This window comes from Mytilus trossulus, chromosome 7 (assembly GCF_036588685.1).
Source record: "Mytilus trossulus isolate FHL-02 chromosome 7, PNRI_Mtr1.1.1.hap1, whole genome shotgun sequence".
In the NCBI taxonomy this organism is placed as follows: Eukaryota; Metazoa; Mollusca; class Bivalvia; order Mytilida; family Mytilidae; genus Mytilus; species Mytilus trossulus.
This window is the reverse complement of record NC_086379.1, coordinates 78,355,161-78,375,872: the sequence shown is the minus strand read 5'-3', so window position 1 is coordinate 78,375,872 and position 20,712 is coordinate 78,355,161. Positions and strand designations below refer to the sequence as shown.

Genomic DNA, 20,712 nt, shown 5'->3' with positions numbered 1-20,712 from the left:
TAACACGACGGGTGCCGTTTACGGTCCATTCAAGGGCACTTGATTTCACTCCAGGTTTTTGTGGAGTTCATGTTGTTTCTTAATTATTATTTATAACTGTTGATGTAAATATCCTTTGGTTTTTTTAGTCTTTGTTTACTCCTTGGTTCTGATTTTTATTGTCCTAGTGTTCCTTTTTTTTGAGAAAAAAAACCAACCACAACCTTTCAATTTATATTCACCTGATATTATCGATTTAAATTGGTAAGATTTCCAAACGGTATTTGAATACATTTATCTAACTTTTGGCCGACATATCACTTTCCCTGAACGACTGATTATGTTTGATTATGACGTCAATATTCTTCCATACCACTGATTTTGCTATTGTGACTCTCACAAAAATGGCGACAATACCAGGTGATGTCACATAGAAAACACACGGTCATTATGCAGGTAAAACACCAGAGAAATATATTTTATCGGCGTATCTCGTACGATTTGACAACATAAAATTCAGTTTTTTGCCGATTTTTTTTTTATAGTCAATGGCAATGCTAATGTAATACAAAAATGTGCACAAACATACAAACTTATTTTAGACCGTACAAGATGTTTTTATTTCGATAAAAGATTTAAACATGTTTTATGATTTACATTTTGTTTTATGATAGCTTTTTGTAAATGTGCAAATTCTAGTTCCTTTTTAATCCGTCTTTCTTGATTCTTTTTACAATGACATTAATCTTAAGAGAGTAGATGTATAATATATGAATGATCATTCCTTAGCATAAGTTGAACCTTGTGTGCAATTCCACCTTCAATGTACCGTACCGTACACTATAAACCGTTTAATAAGGCTATATACAAATACATTCGTTATAAGAGTTATGTTTTCCTTGTCTACTTTAGCTAGGGCTGTAACACATTTTCTGATATATATGGGCATGTAGATGGAATATATAACAGACAAACCGATTTTTTCAAGGATAACATAAATTATTCAGAAAGCAATTCCAGAAACATATGTCGTTTGCAATGGAATCAAACTTTTATATCTTTTAATAAGTCCATGGGCCGACACCGCTGCTGATCTACTACCAGTTCAATAGATTTCTTCCGCTTAGCAGCCTATGCCGTCTTGGTTTAAATGATACATTTGGATTAAAAGTTTGCGGTTTATACAATACAATACAATAATTCTATTGTCAATTAAACACGCCCGCAGGTTAAAGTAATTGCAAACAATTTATTACAATAATTAGAGTTGATTGATGATGATTGGTAATAAATACTATTGGACGCAAACTCAGATTGAATTTCCAACAAGCTAGGTTGTCCATGAACTCGGTAAGCGTTTCTATGTTGACAAGTTTTGATGCTTCTGAGTATTTAATGATATCATATATAATGATGGATGTACACGAACATATTTCGTCACAATTTCATATCAGAGGTTGCTGACAGAAAGCAAATTGCGGACAAACATTACTGTTTCAACCGATACAGTAAGTGTTTTGTTGGTTGCCTCTGACCAAATTAAAACATCTGATGTAAGTCAAAACAATGTGTCCTTGTGTTTATTATTAGTTTTCTATGCATCGATATTCGTCCTTACGTCGTTTCTTTTTTTCTCCTTTTGGTGTCTTCTGTCTTTTTTAATTAGACGTTGATAACTTGTTTTATATAACTATTGTGTAGTCTGTCAATATGTTGAATGTTTAGATAGAAAAAAATCAGGATCACATACATAAAAACAAGAATCAATACACTATTTATAACTTAATCATCACATAATGTGGATTCATTTATTTTCGTGGGTATCAATTTTTCGTTGTTGGAAGAAAAACAGTATTGTCGTGGATTTCGTGGTTTTGCTAATCTCTGCATAAAAAGCCTATAGAAAATGTGCAATTCGTTGAACATTTGAATTCGTAGTTCACCTATACTCACGAAAACAACAAAATTTGGTATCCAACGAATAAAAATGAATCCACAGTAATGTATACTTTCTTATTCAACATTACCAAAGGAAATTGTACAGCTGATTCCCCAAAACTGAGATAAACCTAGTCAAATCAATCCTTTACATCAATTGAAGTACGCTTCGTTTTTTTTAAAACTTTTATGACCCAAGCTTTGACAAACTGTACAAACACTCATTATAGTTATCAAAGGTACCAGGATTATAATTTAGTACGCCAGACGCGCGTTTCGTCTACACAAGACTCATCAGTGACGCTCATATCAAAATAGTTATAAACCAAACAAATACAAAGTTGAAGAGTATTGAGGATCCAAAATTCCAAAACGTTGTGCCAAATACGGCTAAGGTAATCTATACCTGGGATAAGAAAATCCTTAGATTTTGGAAAAATTCAAAGTTTTGTAAACAGGAAATTTATAAAAATTACCACATCATTGATATTCATGCCAACGCCGAAGTGCTGACTACTGGGCTGGTGATACCCTCGGGGACGAAACGTCCACCAGCAGAGGAATCGACCCAGTGGTGTAAATAGTTATCAAAGGTACCAGGATTATAATTTAGTACGCCAGACGCGCGTTTCGTCTACACAAGACTCATCAGTGACGCTCATATCAAAATAGTTATAAACCAAACAAATACAAAGTTGAAGAGCATTGAGGATCCAAACTTCCAAAATGTTGTGCCAAATACGGCTAAGGTAATCTATGCCTGGGATAAGAAAATCCTTAGATTTTTGAAAAATTCAAAGTTTTGTAAACAGGAAATTTATAAAATGACCACATAATTGATATTCATGCCAACGCCGAAGTGCTGACTACTGGGCTGGTGATACCCTCGGGGACGAAACGTCCACATTAAAGATACCAGGATTGAATTGTGTATTAACGCAAAAAAAACCAACCATTTTTTGTATTCGTGAAGGAAACGATCAAAACAAATACTTAATGTAATCCAAATTGTTGACAGATACAAAGCGAACAAGAAACAAACTTCAGAAAGCAAATAAATGTCTTTAACTATAATCCCAATTAGAAATGCAATCTAATGTTCATCCTGTACAAAATTACAAAAGTACATATTATATCTTTACCACTTCTTCGATATATTCATAAGCTCGCCTATTATAGACTCCTATATGCTTAATTAGCCGCCATAAAACAAGGATTATAAGAAATCGGTAATGATATAAGAGATATGCTAATATTGATAATCCATCGGTTAACCAATCAATGTAGAGGTGTTACAACCCTTACAAATAAATGACCACGTAAAGTATTAACCAAGGCCAATTGCTTTTTGATTTAGCGTAATGGTTTATCAATCAGCGTTCATATTGATACTCATTCGAACTGAATTGATAGACATAACAAGCTTAAGCTATGGCTATGTCATCAGACACAATGTTTTGCTGTTTAAAATCGGCATCGATGTTTCTGCAGTAAAAGTCAGTCAAATTATGGAAATATATATCAGCATTGATAATTAATGTTTCCAAAAATCTATTTTGGGAATTTATGCAATAGTTTTTTTTTTAAACATTAATTGCATCTCATAAAAATATATATGAAAGCTATTATGTATTTTGAAAAGTCTTTTTACCACACTTGATGTCAAAAGACGTAAATTCCATTTAGGCTTCATCAGTCAGAAAAATTAGTTTCAAGAATTCACTAATGCTTATTTGTCTGGAAACACTGTAGCAGCAAGCATTAGCTTTCTCGGTCTAGACTACTAAGATAATCACTTCACCTCAAGACCGTTGAAAGATGTATGCTCGACAACAGTTCGTAAAATCCATTAAACAATGACCAAATGAAGCCAAAACAATGGTCTAATACGCTGATGTTTGTTACAATAGTCTTGATGAAATAAAATAGTAATCGTGGACATGATGTCATCACATTTATAATATTTTCTATTTGACTATGTCTTTAGTTTTCTATGTTGTGTCTTCTGTACATTTATTTGTCTGTTTGTCTTTTTAATTTTTAGCCATGGCGTTGTCAGTTTATTTTCAATATTTCAGTTTAACTGTTCCTTTGGTATATTTCGTCCTTCTTTTACAGTATAACGACATAATTGATGTTAAGATGAGTTAAGTCATAAAATATTGGGTAATCATTAAGATAATGACACATCAAAATAAACCTTGTACAAAGACCGTTTAAGCAGCAATTAATTGTTTTTATGACTTCCCCATAATACTTAATGATCCTTTTCTATGCAATTTATCATTAAGAACTATCATCATGTGTTCACTGGTCTTTTGATTTGAAATAACCGGTACACGATATTTTCATAACAGTTTCCTGCATGTGTATGTGAAACGTAGAGAGATAAATCTGCAGGTTAGAGCATCAACAAAATCTTGAAGCGTATAAAAAATCAAATGTTAACCAACACACACGAATTCTGCATTCGTTACACTGCTACATGGAACGTTTTGGTCGAGCAACGTTCGAAAACTAAGTGTAAGAATGGACATTTCTCTATTAACACCATTCAGTAACAACAAACATTCTTTCATAACGATGATATTGTTTTCAGAAATACCGATATCATGGAGTTCAGTGATTGTGTTTTTCTGTTCTGTAAAACCTCATCTACCTGTTTTTTTTATGTCTTCTCAATGCAAACCCACGTGTACGATTATTATTTGAAAGAGTTATACCAGTATGTATCATATATTTGTAGCCTCGTTTATACTACACGCCGCATGTACATACCGGCATATGAATTCCTATGAGCAAGAAAAGCGCTGTTCTGTTGCTTTTTGTATGTTTTTTGCTGTTAATTTACTGATTTTGTCTCATATATTGATACCAAAAAGTCATTAGTTTTTCTATTACAAAACATTGGCTTATCATATGCTACAGTTTCATAGAGTAAACATAACAGGTACTGGGAACGAGCTTAAATTCAAATTGATTAAGTCAAAATTGTGGTTTCAACAAAGTTTCTAACCAGCTTATTTTCACTCTTTAATCCCCAAACGTAAAATCATTCCCTCTCATTATACTCTGTTTGAATTGCGTATTGAAATAACAATTACGACTTTCTACATAAACAATTCCGCATTTGATTAAATACTTTATTTATTTAGATTACTGGAATTGTTTACAGATAAAAGGGAACCATAGGGAAGCTGATTTTTAATTATTAACATTGTGAATCAAAAGATATTAATCATTTTTGAAAATTAACCAATCAGTCGATGTATAATATTACTGGTTGGAATACCATTTATTTCCATCGTATATAATAGACTGACAGTGCATTGACCAAGTATATGAAGGATCAACTGAGTGTCAGCAGTGATAATGTAGTGGACTTAACAAACTTTGATGTATAATATACCAGCCAATAACCGTATATAAATACTATAATATACCAGCCAATAACCGTATATAAATACTAGGTAATACCTCAGTTTTTGGCTGAAAGGGAACTTTTTATGAATTGATCGTGTTGAAATTGTATGAAAGCAAAATTAAACTGTTTAGTTAACAGTAAATATCCCTATGGACATGATTACGGAATAGGACCACACATACTCTGTATCATCTAAATTATTATCAATTTCCTTTTTGTAGATAAATAGACGGAGAAAATACTACTACAGACATCGCTAATGATTGACTGGGAAGTACCTACAGGTTACCAATCAGAACTATCAGAGGTGTTCAAAATCCGATAATGATGTCGTATGAACAAACTATTGAAGTTAAATTGAAAAGTAATATAAGAGACAATGTTTGTCCTTGGTTGAATCATTCGAACTGTTGATATCCGCTGGAAGTAGGGATATTTTGAGATTATTTAACGTTGTAGAATTATTCACATGGAACATACATTTATTGATGATTATTTCCCGTGATTGTATGGATACCTGATAGTTTAAAATAATGTCTTCGTTGCTCGGACAAACATTTTTCGTCTTTTCAGTTGTTTTCTCTAGTATTGGTAAGTCCATATTTTTTCTTCACATAAAAATGTCTGCAAAGTTTAAAATAATTAGACCAATTTCAAACATATCTGCATCAACTATTTTTTTAATTTAAACATGTTTGAAATTTCTAAACGGCGAATGTAAATATGAAAATAAAGTGGTAACCAAGAATAAACTCATTAATTACAGGTCTTGCTTGTTCTCCTATAATATGTAAACAATGAAGCTAAAATCGAACCCCCATGGATCTGTGTAGTTTCATCTCTGATTGCTAAGTGCTTTATAAAGTTGAATAAAGAAGAACGCTGATATTTAAATGTCCAAAACGAAACACAAGTTAAAAGGAATATAAATAACTCAATCTTCATGATATGGTTTAAATATTTACGTAAAGATTTTTCCTTAGCATGAAAAAATCGTTTGTAAGACCATACATTGGTAAATGCTTATGTTATCATTTTGTCGTTATTGGAGTCAATACATATGCATACAAATTATATATACAACTATATTCTATCATAATTACTCTAAATATATACATATTCCCTCGCCGGGATTCAAACTCATGCTTGTGGGATATCGTACAACACCGCCTGCACTGTGTCCTGCTCTCTTGACCACTAGACATCTGATAATATATCTATTTATTTGTGTGATCCCCCCCCTTTCCCCCCTCCAAAAAAAGTACAATTTACTTGTATTTATGAAAACTGATGAAATCTGTTTAAAAATATATATATATATATATATATAAACGAGTCTAAATTGAAAACTACGTTCAAACCTATGACTGCGTTGGATAAAAACCGCAGTTTTTATACGTGTGCATGTCAAACAAATTTCGTTGTAGAAGGGTCTAAAAACAGCACAAACAACATTTTCCAAAAGACCAAAAGAGTGAAAAAGTATATTTAAACAAAACGCATATATATATATGTTGTTTGTGCTGTATTAAAATCCTTCTACAACTAATTTGTTACATGCACACGTATAAAAACTTTGTTTTTTTACAACTTATACCTAGGTTTGAACGTTGTTTTCAATTTAACTTATTTTATATATATTCTAAATATCAGAACAATATTAAATCTACAAATTTCCGAGAGCAAAGTTTTGTTCTTCCCTCGCCGGGATTCAAACTCATGCTTGTGGGATATCGTACAACACCGCCTGCACTGTGTCCTGCTCTCTTGACCACTAGACATCTGATAATATATCTATTTATCTGTGTGACCCCCCCCCCCCCCCTCCCCCTTCAAAAAAAATACAATTTACTTGTATTTATGAAAACTGATGAAATTGTATAAAAGTGTATAACAAAACATCTATACATGATTTTCATATTTAAAATAACCTGGAGAGACCAGAATAATAAGTATATCTTGTTATGGTATGAGGGGAATAAAACACTTACGGTCATAACATGGCATCACTGACATTTACTTCATTTGGCAATATTGATAAAAATTAAAAGGATTATCCTTAACAAAAATTTATAATATGGATTAACTATTTACTTAAAGTTTCATCTTTCGTGTTGTAGTCAATTATCTTTAGGTGAATAGATGTCTCATTTGTAATCATACCGAATACTTTTTTAAATAACAGCTAATAAATAAAGAAAATACTACTATATCGCTGTTTAAAAAAATATATATATATATATATATGTTGTTTGTGCTGTATTAAAATCCTTCTACAACGATTTTGTTACATGCACACGTATAAAACCTTCGTCTTTTTACAACTTATACCAAGGTTTGAACGTTGTTTTCAATTTAACTTATTTTATATATATTCTAAATATCAGTACAATATTAAATCTACAAATTTCCGAGAGCAAAGTTTTGTTCTTACCTCGCCGGGATTCAAACTCATGCTTGTGGGATATCGTACAACACCGCCTGCACTGCGTCCTGCTCTCTTGACCACTAGACATCTGATAAGATATCTATTTATTTGTGTGACCCCCCCTTTCCCCGCTCCAAAAAAAAGTACAATTTACTTGTATTTATGAAAACTGATGAAATTGTATAAAAGTGTATAACAAAACATCTATACATGATTTTCATATTTAAAAGAACCTGCAGAGACCAGAATAATAAGTATCTTGTTATGGTATGAGGGGAATAAAACACTTACGGTCATAACATGGCATCACTGACATTTACTTCATTTGGCAATATTGATAAAAATTAAAAGGATTATCCTTAACAAAAAAATGTAATATGGATAAACTATTTACTTAAAGTTTCATCTTTCATGTTGTAGTCAATGGTCTTTAGGTGTGAATAGATGTTTCATTTGTAATCATACCGAATACTTTTTTAAATAATAGCTAATAAATTAAGAAAATAATACTATATCGCTGTTTAAAAATACCATGATGCTATAAAAAAAAATTAAGAACAAACATCCAAAACTATAAGGAAAATTTAAAATGGAATATCAAAGATCAAAGTTCAAACACATCAAATGAATGTTCCTTCATATTAAAACAACATCGAAATACTATCTATTTATACAATTGTGTTAATAATATATACAATATCAATTATAAATAAAATTGAACCTCAAAGAATTTTACAAGAATTAAAAAAAGCATTTTGTCAAAAGTTATAGTTTTGACTTTGTTTATAACTTCTTATGACAATTGCGCGAGTATCTTGTCATTAGATGTATATTGTTTTCGATACCCGCGACATAAACATTATAGTGTGAAAATACACAAACATCACTAATACAAAACTTAAATTAAAATCAAATTAAGTAGGTTTTCTATTGAATCAGATTCATCCATATTTAAAAACAACAAGATAATTCTTCAACGTTTTATTAACATATTCTGAAAACAAAGCTGGTATTATCTGCACCCTGCTTTTAATAAAATTTTTACCAATACTGCTTTCCAGGCGTCTCGCTCAAAGTGTGTTACAAAGAAACTCACACTGACATATATTTTGAACTGCTAATGCAGAATTCCGATAATGGTTTCTATTCAGTTCATCTTAAATCGAATATCAATTTAAAGCCAAAAGAAGAAGAGAAATCAATAATTATGAAAAATGAATTTAGAAGTGTAAATGACTTTAATTTATCATCTGTAGTACATACTTAAGACATTAATTTGGAATGTTTTATCTTTTATTTCGCTATAGATGTTTTAAATTAATGTTCAAGAGATTTCTTGAGAAGGAAAAAGTTCTAACTTACAATTATTTATATAGCAAATGAGGTGTTTTGGTTTTCTTCTTTAAAAGTATTTTATAATCTTGTTAATATTTTTCTGTCGTTCTTGGTTTTTGATTGAAAATTACTTTTGCTAAAATAAGATCTCGTATAAGATCTTGTAATGAGTTACGTGGTATAAGGAGTATCTCCTCTGCATGATAAAAAAAATCACAAAAATACTGAACTCCGAGGAAAATTATATAAAAAAAGTCCCTAATCAAAGGCTCAAAACACATCAAACGAATGGATAACAACTGTCATATTCCTGTATGATAAAGCATTTTATCATATACTTACACTAAATAACATATGATTTTTACTGTATGATAATAGCATTATATTCAGGTAAATTCCATATTTTGTCCGAATTGATGGTTAGCGGGCTGATATGAAAAGTTTATCACATGCTTCGATTGTTATCACATGCTTTTTCGTAACGTTATCGTGGCATTACGGTGATACTCGTCAAATTCCGGAAAATACACCTCAATGCAACGTTTTCTATGAAAAACATTACAAAGTAGTGTACAAAACAATTATTTGGATACGGGAAAGTATATTGGGCTAAATTAATAATAAAACCAAAAAAAACAAACTAACAAACAAATTATTAAATAAATGCATTTTTAAAAGTTTGAAACATAATTTAGAAAGTATTTTTACTCAATTTTAAGTTGATTTTTACGAAAAGTGTTCATTATGTATATTTTTGTCGATTCGTCTATATTAAAATATGTTTCTTCTCTATTGAGGCATATGATAGAAAGATTGCTTATCGAATGTTCTAAATTTGGGGTCCGACGTCCGTGGAATTTTCGCATACAGTTCGTGCTTATTCTTTATGTATGGAAACATCTTTTCAATGACTTTCTCTAATTGTAAAAAAAAATAGATAATCTGTAATGCGACAAAGTTTGTTGTACTAATTCTTTCCTTCAAAAACAATTATTTAAAAGATCTATCTGACAAGATAAATACAGTGACATTGAGAATCAAGAAATATCTAGTAATTTATATTTTCGACTGCTCAAATATAAGGTTATCCACTCGCTTAACACGGTGTTTTAAATACTTTTCGGCCTCTGTTTTCTGTAATTTTATTAGTTCATTGATCTTCAGGTTTAAATAAATACAAAAAATATTTTTTCATTCAAATTTGGATTCAGAGCGTTATAGTATATTCTGACTTTTTTGTATCTATTATTCAATCCCCAGGTAATGCGACATAGGTCGTAATCCCTTCGTAGGCGTTTTCTGACTACATCTTTAGACTTACAATTCAATTTCCCTAAAGACAACACTCAGCTTATATTCTACTACTGTTATTTTTTTTAATGAAGATGGCTTTTGAAGTAAATTAATCATGGACAGATATGGTACCGTACAAATGGTCAGCAGATGAAATTCGATTGATGGAATTGACATTTAAGGTCTTATTGCAAACATGAACTTTGTGAACGATGGCTACCTTTTTTCAGACTAACATGCTATTGTTTTTGTTTCCTTTTCTCTTGTTTATCTTTGTATTGTTAATAATGGTTTATTATCGACTTGCTTAGACAAAAACGATAACAAATATTGTCAACTTCAATGAATAAATCACACAAATCGAAATAGTATTTTTTAAATAATGACCAAATATAGAACGTTTTCCGCTGTCTCTATTCTTCTTGTAGCAATATACATTTCGAAGCTTTTAATCTCAGCACTATAATTATATTTGATCGATTAACAGAAAGCGTGTCTAATCTTTGTTCAGTTTGTCAATAAAAAATATAAGTTCATGACCACTAAAACGTACTTAATTCAGCTGTTACAGTTCAGTTTATTGAAAATTAACAGAATATCATCTCTGCGGTATTTTCTGATTCAACTTAACCGTTAACCTTGTCAATGTATTCAGAAATTATTTATAGTCACGGTTCCATATATATATCTACTTGGTGCAAAGCGATTGATAATTTATCGTAATGAGTATTAACTAGTCATACTCCTTCAAGAAACATTATTGTGGGAGATAAACGTCAATATATTGAAAGAAAACTAAATTATCAGTAAGAGGAACTACAGCTGGATTGATAAAACAGGTGCTTGGAGTTAATTGGTGTTAATTTACATCCAATATACAATAATCGAAAATCAAGTCAATGAAACACATATGTATAAACAGGTTTTTTGTTTGAAATTAGGATTATTCCAAAACAATGAGACAAAAGCTTTTGCGTGTAGGTAAATTGTACAATGCTTTTGAGAACACATGAAACCATTCTTATGTTTAATATTTTCATAACGTATCGTGATAGGGTATTTTAAGACTACAACTTGTTTTTAAATTAACATTTTACTATATAAGACAGACTTCAACCTTATAAAAAGACAACTTATGAAAACAAACCTCCGATTAAATATTCTTAAGTATTAATTTTATGTTAGTGCTAACGTTCGTTCAATTAAATCCATATTAAGTGAATGATCGAATCTCTTAGCTCTTCAAATGTTTCAGTTCTTATATACCTTCTTGGCTTTCAAATATTTACCATTGAGCTTTCTTAGTAAACGTTTATCCTGAAAAGCGCTGAAGACTCATACAATGGTTTTCATATCTTGACATTCAAGCGACTTGAAAAGTTAGATCAATAATCATAATGGACAAAAACACTTGCTTCAAATATGGAGCCTTTTCTAGAACGTCAAATGGACGGACGATATTAAACAATTATCTATTGCAAACCTCATGATTTTAATCATCTACCTTAGCCTTCACCAACCTCTATGCATGATAAGTGTTATTTGCATGCAGTAAATGGGTTTAAGTTTTTTTATTTTGCAGTTCATTCTTTATTTATTTTATAAACACAGTTTTCCAAACTGACGGCCAAAAAAAAGGTGACTTATTGGAGAAAAACATTATTTTGCCGATGCTAGAAATAGATATTTCGTAGATACAAATCTAGGTAACAATGCAAACTGAGGGAATTGCATGATCTCCAAAAAAGTAGGATATAAAAAGCATCATTTATCGCCAATGAGTTAGTAAAATGCTTGTTTCGGGATATCCCAACACATTTTGCAACTAGTCCACAATGTTTCATCGAGTTCCATTATGAATATAAAAAAGAAGATGTGGTATGATTGCCAATGAGACAACTGTCCACAAGCGACCAAAATGACACAGACATTAACAACTATAGGTCACCGTATTTTTGTAAATTGTAATTCATAACGAATGAATAGCTGTCAATAATTTGGACCAAACATTAAATAAAACCTCGATCTTCAATAAAGGAGAGATAACTTAAAAAACAGGCGTTGATTGAACCCATGGTTCTGATTGAATATGAATGGACATATGTTATTGAAAAGTGATATTTTGGTTGAGAAATACCGATTTCTATCTGAATAAACAATGCTTATTTCATTTCAAGAATTGACTGAGAGACATTAGTATCGTTATGATAAATGGGACGAATTTTCCTTTTCTTGATGATGATGTTCTATAGTTTTTTTTCCCTTGGAGTATATTTCCAAGCTAATCAGATATACACATGTTAACATTGACATCGCACATTTCATAAATGGTTTTTTTTGTTGTTGTTAATATTCTCAAACTTTTTACAGTGGGGACATATACAACAAAAATTAGTTGAAACGTGACTAAATTTGATAACAAAGATAGAGAAGTAAGATTGTAACTCAAAAGATTTAATAATAACGAGTAGTTTATATCCAGATATTAACGATAGTTTTAAGGAAACCATCCCGTAATGTCATTTTCCTTTAAATGTTTTTTTCTCTGACCAAATAGACGTATTAGTATAGGTTATAGATAATCTCTTAATGGAACAGTCAAGGGAATTGACATCGATTCTAAATTGTAGAGGTTAAAATAAAATCTTAGGGGGTTTAGTTTTCTTGAATGCAAGTATGTACATTCTTTCTTTAAACATTGCACAATGTCATTGCTTTGGCGTTGCCGATGAAATATAAGCACTACCACCTATTTTTTACTGAGAATACATGCATTTTTATCAGAAGTGTTGATACTTTGTTTTGTGTGAGGCAAAAGTAGTATACAAAATGGTCTCCAAAGTCGTAACCATTTGACATATACATATAGGCCAGCGGATTTCAGAATAATTGATCACTTTATGGTAAAAGCACTAAACTTGGCATAGTGGAAGATTAAAAGGTATAGACAAAATTCCGATATGAAGCCACGAAAAAAACATCCAATATGGCCGCCAAATTCAAGTTGGCCGACATAAATATAAAATCATTCACTTTATTAAGTCTTCCGATTCTAATGAGTTCCGAAGATGTCAGAAACTTACGGAAATACAATTAAGATATGGCATTTATTATTTTGTTAAACCATATAGAACAGAAATCATTCAAAAGGGCGTCCAAATTCAAAATGGCGCATCAAAATGTCTAAGTTTTACCGTATTCGAATATATACACCATCATTGTGTGAAAGAAAGTTACAAAAGCAGTGAAACTGATCATTTGATGTCGACAAAAGCCTACAATGTATCACTGATACCTTGGTACAAAGATAATATTTTAACAAGAAACACATATTAGTAAATCGTATGAACTCCAAATGAAACGGGAACGATTGTTGCAACATACATGCGTTATTTGAGCCCATCACCTCAATTAATAACGTCTGTATGCGAGTAACGTTTTATTTTATATATGTAAAGGCATGAATCAGAGGGTGAATTAATTCTTTGGAAAATGCCTGTACCAACTACCGAATAATTATGACACTTGTTCGGTTAATTGATAGCTTTTGATTTTGTATGTTTTGCAGGGACTTCCCTTTTTGTTAATTTCTCTGGAGTTCAGAATTTGTGTAATACCCTTTTACTTGTTGGTGAGGTGATATCAAAATTTGATTTTTAAATAAGTCAAAAGTCCCACTATGACGTTGTTATGCTCTGTGTAAATTTCAAGAACGAAATTCAGATATTAAGCAGACTTTCTACTTTTAGTTGAAATCATAATGTCAAGTTCCCTAGAGTTTATAAAGTGCGGGCATGATGCTTGATTGTGTGTCATTGGCGCATACCTGACGTCTCTTTTTGTTCACATTTTATAAAGAATTAAGGTAAATGATTGTTTTTTCATTTTTCTTTGATTTATTATACAAAAAGACAAACAAACAAAAAAGAGACAAATACAGTCACCCTTGGGTCAAAATAGAATTTACTTTTAACGAGAATTAACAGAGTATCAAAATATATAGGCATAACTATAGAAGTACAAGATGTACGATATGTTGTGACTTATAGAAGTGACCTTTATAGCTGATTCGACTGTAGTTCATTATTTGATAAAACCTTTTTACCGTTTGATAACTAAAAATTAGAATTATATAAATATATTATTTCGATATTGTTGTCTTGTTAACACGTAAACGCGACACACAACATAAGTCTCTAACTTACAAAGAGGGACGTGTATCACTGTATTATAATAAGATGAACATTATTTACATTATTTGACATGATATACGTAAGATTTTTCAGCTGTAAATTTACAAAATTTATTACTTTAAATATGAAATAAAGCCAGAAAATGAAATCAGTCTTTTTGATTTCGTTCTATATATATATTTAATTGTGTGTTCTTTTTGTGATTAACCAATAATGGATTGTATTTTGCGTGTTTAAAACTAGGCTGATATTTAATGTATTGTCGATTATAGCTTGTATAGTAATAATTGTTCATTTATCTTCCTAGAAGTAAACGTTTAAGATTCAAAAAGATTCCCCTCAAAAAAAATCAGTTTGTATTGTGTGCATTACCAAGTATTTATGGTATTTTGCATATATACTTAACGACTTTGTTATATAATTAACAATTCACAGCTGTATTTAAAATTCCCTCTAATTTTGTTTATCTTATTTCCTATCAATTATCTAAAACAAATATTTCGGTCACAAATACATCTGAACTAGTTTAATTCATATGCACTATATAGTCCAAACCCAGAGTCTGCAGACACAAAATTATCATTCTCTTTTGGAAGATTTAATACATCATACAATAATCATGAAACTATTTTTTACACCTTTCAAGTAATGGAATTTAATTGTTGAATTAAGGTCAAAGGTTTATGTTTCACAAAATCAACCCCATTCAATTATTTTACTAACATGAGCAACACGACTGTTGTAACATGTAGAGGAGGATCTGCTTACCCTTCCCAGCAACATGATATCATCCCATGTGTTTGGTTATCTTTGTATTGCTAAAACTTTACTTTTCTATGTTGTGTTTAATGTACTGCTCGTTGTATATTTGTCTTTTTTCGTTCTTAAGGAGGCTCGCAGGTATAAGATTTTCAGAAAAAAAATAAACTTTTATTTTACACTACAAATTCTATTAATAACCTTCAGTAGTTGTTACTTTATCATATGGTACAAAAATTATTCCAAAAAATCAATTCGTGTTGACCCCAGGTGACTTTTAAAATGTCGATATCATTGAAAAAGCTCTAAATTATCTCCCTTTGGTTCAAAAATGCCATTTTTTTGGCATTAAAATTGAAATATCTTTTTTAACTCATGGGTGACCTATATCTTTTATTGGTTTTTTCGAATAAGCTGTACATAAACTAAATAAATGAAAATTTAAGCGATTTCTGTAATTTAGTTCAACAGAAAAAAAGGACATTAACAAAAATGTATGCTTCTTTCGACGGCAGATTGTGAGCGTAAATGAACGGTGACCCCATTATTTTATTTCATTTTTCTATTAAGGATAAGATAAAGTTCATTTATAGAAAAATATAGAGAAATCTTATATTAAATAAAAAAGTTCATTTAGACCCGCGAGCCCCCTTAAGCCAATGCATTGTCAATTTGTTTTCGACTTATGAACTTGAATGGCGATGTTACTCTTGTGTCTTTTACTTATTTATGTTGCATTTAGTTAATATGTTGATTTGTTCCATTTCAGTGAAATTCAAAAAAGAATTGTGTAGCTCAAACTTTGTTACGGTTGTCGTCTCTTTGACACATTCTCTATTGTATGAATATGGGTATATTTTTACTTTGAATAGTCGTGGGTTTCATCAAATGCTCTCCTCGTTATTTCCAAAAAAGCTGGGATGCATTGGATATATTTCTATAAATGATGAATAGAAAACGCTATGGTTCGATACACTCCAATTTAATTTTCCCACCTTAAATTTAAATTCTACGTGTAGTTATTCAAAACCATTTTAAACAGCATAAAAAGATTGCCAGGAATATTTTGTGATTCAGACTTCACTGCATATACTTGCACTTCGGTATCAATAAATGGGATAAAAATTGAAACACCGTAATAGAAATAATCAATAAACATTTATTGAATGAGAGTTATAAAGATAAAATAAATTAAACAGATAGAATTATTCTGGAAATTAGACGATTACAACTCCAACTCTTAAAACAAAAACAAAAATACTCTCAGATTTTACATACCTCAAACTCTTCAACAATCTATAATGGGACCTAGGACTTCATCATATGCTAGTACATTTTTTGCTGGAAGCAATTACGAACATTGATATTATATAAATACCATTTTGTTAATAAATTAGAATAAGAAGCGTTGTTCTTAAATCTCTTATATCGTATCGGTAATTGAGAGCCGGATTGTTAAAAAAATAATTTGCAGTAATGTTCATAGAAAGCCCATACGTTTTCAATCATCGATGATTTTGTTTAACTATGAAGGTATAAACAGACAAATATTGGAATGAAAACAGTTTGAAACACACGATCTAGACATAAGATGAGATCAGGTGCATGGACAGCATCTCATATACTATGTAGTCGACAAGCAATTCTATATGACATTTTAAGAGGAAAATGTCAAGGTCTAGAATTTAGCAAACACGTAATACTACTAATGTTAGGAGGAAGATAATGATTATATGTGGTCCCTGGTGGAGAGTTGTGTCATCAAATATAACGTATCTCCCTACTTTTATATAAAAAAGTATACACAGGTATTAGTTTTGAATTGAGAAACAGACACCTTAACTACGATCCGATGATGACCATGGGATCGTAAGGGGATTTCAATCGTTTCCATAGTAACTTTGGTTGACAGTAAAAATTTAAAATGAATGTTACTAACGAGAAGGTATTCTTGTACTTCGTTTTATTTTGGTGTGTTACTTATTTATGATATATAAAAAAACAATCATCTGGTATGGTCCAAATCCGAATATATAATGGTAGTGAGTATAAAAGTATATAAACGTGCACTCAACCTATATTTAAACTGTTAGTTTTAATGAAAAATAAATATCAAATGTCAACTCAATTATGTAAAGAGTGCTAAAATTTGATTTTCACTTTTGAAAGTTTAATAAGTTAAATGGAAGATCATGAACGAAATTCATATCCAGGGAACTTCTACTCGACCAAAATCGTAATCAATTACTTTTATGTTTAACTTAAACCTTCTTTTGGAATATTGAAAACATTATACATATGGATTATTGTATACGTTTGACTCTATTCACTTCCTTAGTTTATAATTATTTTGGTTTAGAAAATATTCCAATAACCACGGAAGCCAAATGACGAGAATAATTCACACTGGTTCTAAGTGCAATTTAAGATGAGATCCCTTAGTGGCTACTTTCAAGCACTTCGATTGTTCATTCAGGAAAATCAATGTTTAGTTAAAAAGAAATAAACAAACATTTGGCAAAGTAGATATTAGATTTGAAGAAAACAATAACTATAGATTTTATGAATAAATGACCTTCAAATTATGTTAGTTTAGTCATTTATGATAATTTCATTGTGTACTCTGCAGAAATTGTCATAGCTTAAACATTTATCAAAATAGACGCATTTACACTTGTAATGTGTTATTAGATCCGAGATTTGATCCCTCACAAGTTACCGCAAAATATTGCATCATGATTTTAAACATTTGACGTCAGATTAAACAGTAATTGTCGAATGACGTCAAAAGTTTTTCCGGTTATTCAGTGACAATTAAGCTAAAAACACAAAAATAGCATCTATTGATCAAGTAATCTTCATTTTCAATTTTTGAACAATGGAGAGGAACTGTTACTTAAAAACTGGGGATGACCTTAGTACAAAATGAAATTACAAAAATACGAACTCCAAGGAAAGTTCGAAATGGAAAGTCCCTTATCAAATAGTAAATACCGAAGGATGAACACACAAATCGAATGATACAATGTTTCGTGTAGTAGAAGAGCACCTTGTGGACCTATACAAAGTCCTACCTTATTGTGGCCCACTTTATTGTCAAGTAACCAACTATGTTTAATTTGTATATGACAGATAACAGATTTAAGTAAAATTCTGTAAATGCAGAAGGTAAGCTTCGTCTGAAACTTGTTTAATTAAATGAGGATCTCCTACACCTCAGGGGATATATTGTGGCTACAAGATAATATCATTTAAAACAGTTTATTTTAATCAGATGCTGCATATATTTTTTTCCCCTTTTAAAAAGCGTAATACCTATACTCAATGCACAATATATTTAAAATGTGAACTAAAATTGTATCACGAAAATGCACTTTTTATTAAATAGATTGTATAGTTTATATAGCTACAAGTGTTTAGATTCGATAACAATGGTTTATAATTTCTGTGAAGTATAGGTCTATAATGGAATTGTAGTAGAGATTGAGAAGCCATTGATAACAGTCGATTGGAAGTACAGCAGTAAAGATAAATTACCGGTCGGATAATTTGTTAAAGTACCTTCTACGATTTCTTACACGTAGAAAGTCCCAGTAGGATTAATGACCGTAAATGAAATGAACATAGCTATATTGCTCATAATAGCAATAGTTTAAGCCATTTGTTGTATTCACATCGATGGCGTTGGCAGACATATCTGTCAAACCTGTATAAAGGGTTCACCATCGGGAACAGAGAAAACTGACCTTATTAGAGGTTACTTTTTAATTGAGGTTTTAAAAACAAACTACAATATGAAAAAAGAAGGGTGACCTGAAAAGACAGATTACCGATTTATAGAGGTAACTTTTTAAACAGATTTAACACAACATATATAGCAAAAAAGAAACAGAATGTTTTCTTTTAGAATTACATCATTAATCCAACGTAAACCCATAAAAAAAATATTTTTTAAACTATTGGCAATAAAGAGAAAACAAAATAAAAATTTTCAGTTGTGATTTAGACGAAATAATAATAATAATAATAATAATAATAATAATAATAATAATAATAATAATAATAATAATAATAATTACTATTGATAAAAGTATTGATAAAAAAAATCCTGATGATTTATTTAGGATTAGAATTTTGGAAATATCGGATTCGCAAGTCTAGCATCTTAGTTATTTCATGTAAAAAGATGTATTAAATTTTCAGTTGTTATGTCCATACACCGCATTACAACTAATGGCTTACTGCATTCAGCACCGTTTTTTTTATTCTGTACTTGAACCATGCATTCCCTTTGTCTTAATCGGGAAGGTTTTTTTCTAAGCCGTGATAACTCCCAGTTTTCCAGCAAGTAATAACACCTTCCTCTATGTTTTTCTTTACAAACTAGTTGATGCTACAAATAACTCAAATGAAGTCTTTGATTTAATTAAATGGAAATGTAGTACAAACAACTAAAGCAGTTATGATATTATATTCCATTATGTGAGAATCTAAATTATTTAAGGTGTTTTTATATACAATGATAATTACAGATTTATCTGCCATGAGCAAGTAAATACAAATTTCAATTGTTTCCATTAAAGTGTAAATATTTAATCAGTTCCGCAGATAGCAATTTGCCGTAGAAGATATTCCCAATTATTTACAGTTCAGACCATTTTCTGATGTCGTCGCCACTCTATGTATTTAAAGTGACGTTCACTTCCATTAAGGAAAGAGCACAATATTAATTTGTAATGTTAGGAGTGAGTTAACTCGTTCAACACTATTGATTCCTTTTAGTGGTTATTTTATTAGCACTTTTCTGTCAAAAATACTAGAGAAATATTCGATACTATGTTTCAAAATGCCTCCTTGTATCAGCAATTATATCACTTCTCTTACAAGACGTCAAAGAAATTTGCATTTGCGATTATATTTTTTTATTAATTGTACGATATAATCACTGCTACGTTTAACTGCTCATTAAGTGTTCAACAAGATTTGAAATACCCTCTTCATATCTTTCAAGTGTTTATCTCAAGTTTCCAACACGTTAAGGATATCATTATATGAAATTCAAATCTGATATCACAACTGGTTAATTGCATTTCATCTAAATATGGTACTATTCAAGTATTTGAAAACAATCCAAACTTAAAGTAATTGTGATTTATTCATATCAAAGGCGTTATCGTTTTAATTTTTATTTTACGGTTTACAGATTTATAAATTAATGCTACGGAACACTGTCAATGACAATAAAAGATACTACTATCAAAATTACAAAATTGGGAACATCAATCACGTTAGGAGTAGAACTAATTGTCACAACTTCCGGGAAACTTTTGAAATCATTGCCTTAAATTGATGGAATAACAGTA

The 20,712-nt window shown here is 30.5% G+C and overlaps 1 protein-coding gene across 1 annotated transcript in view; it reads left to right on the top strand.

Moving 5' to 3' along the window:
* The first annotated feature begins 5,270 nt into the window (after positions 1–5,270).
* The window catches only part of LOC134725900 (neuronal acetylcholine receptor subunit beta-3-like), a 37,490-nt gene continuing 22,048 nt past the window's right edge, over positions 5,271–20,712 (top strand). The window contains exons 1-2 of the mRNA XM_063590170.1: positions 5,271–5,387; positions 5,563–5,932. Coding sequence (XP_063446240.1) covers positions 5,875–5,932 — 58 coding nt within the window. The 5' untranslated portion in view covers positions 5,271–5,387; positions 5,563–5,874. The remainder of the gene's footprint in view (positions 5,388–5,562; positions 5,933–20,712) is intronic.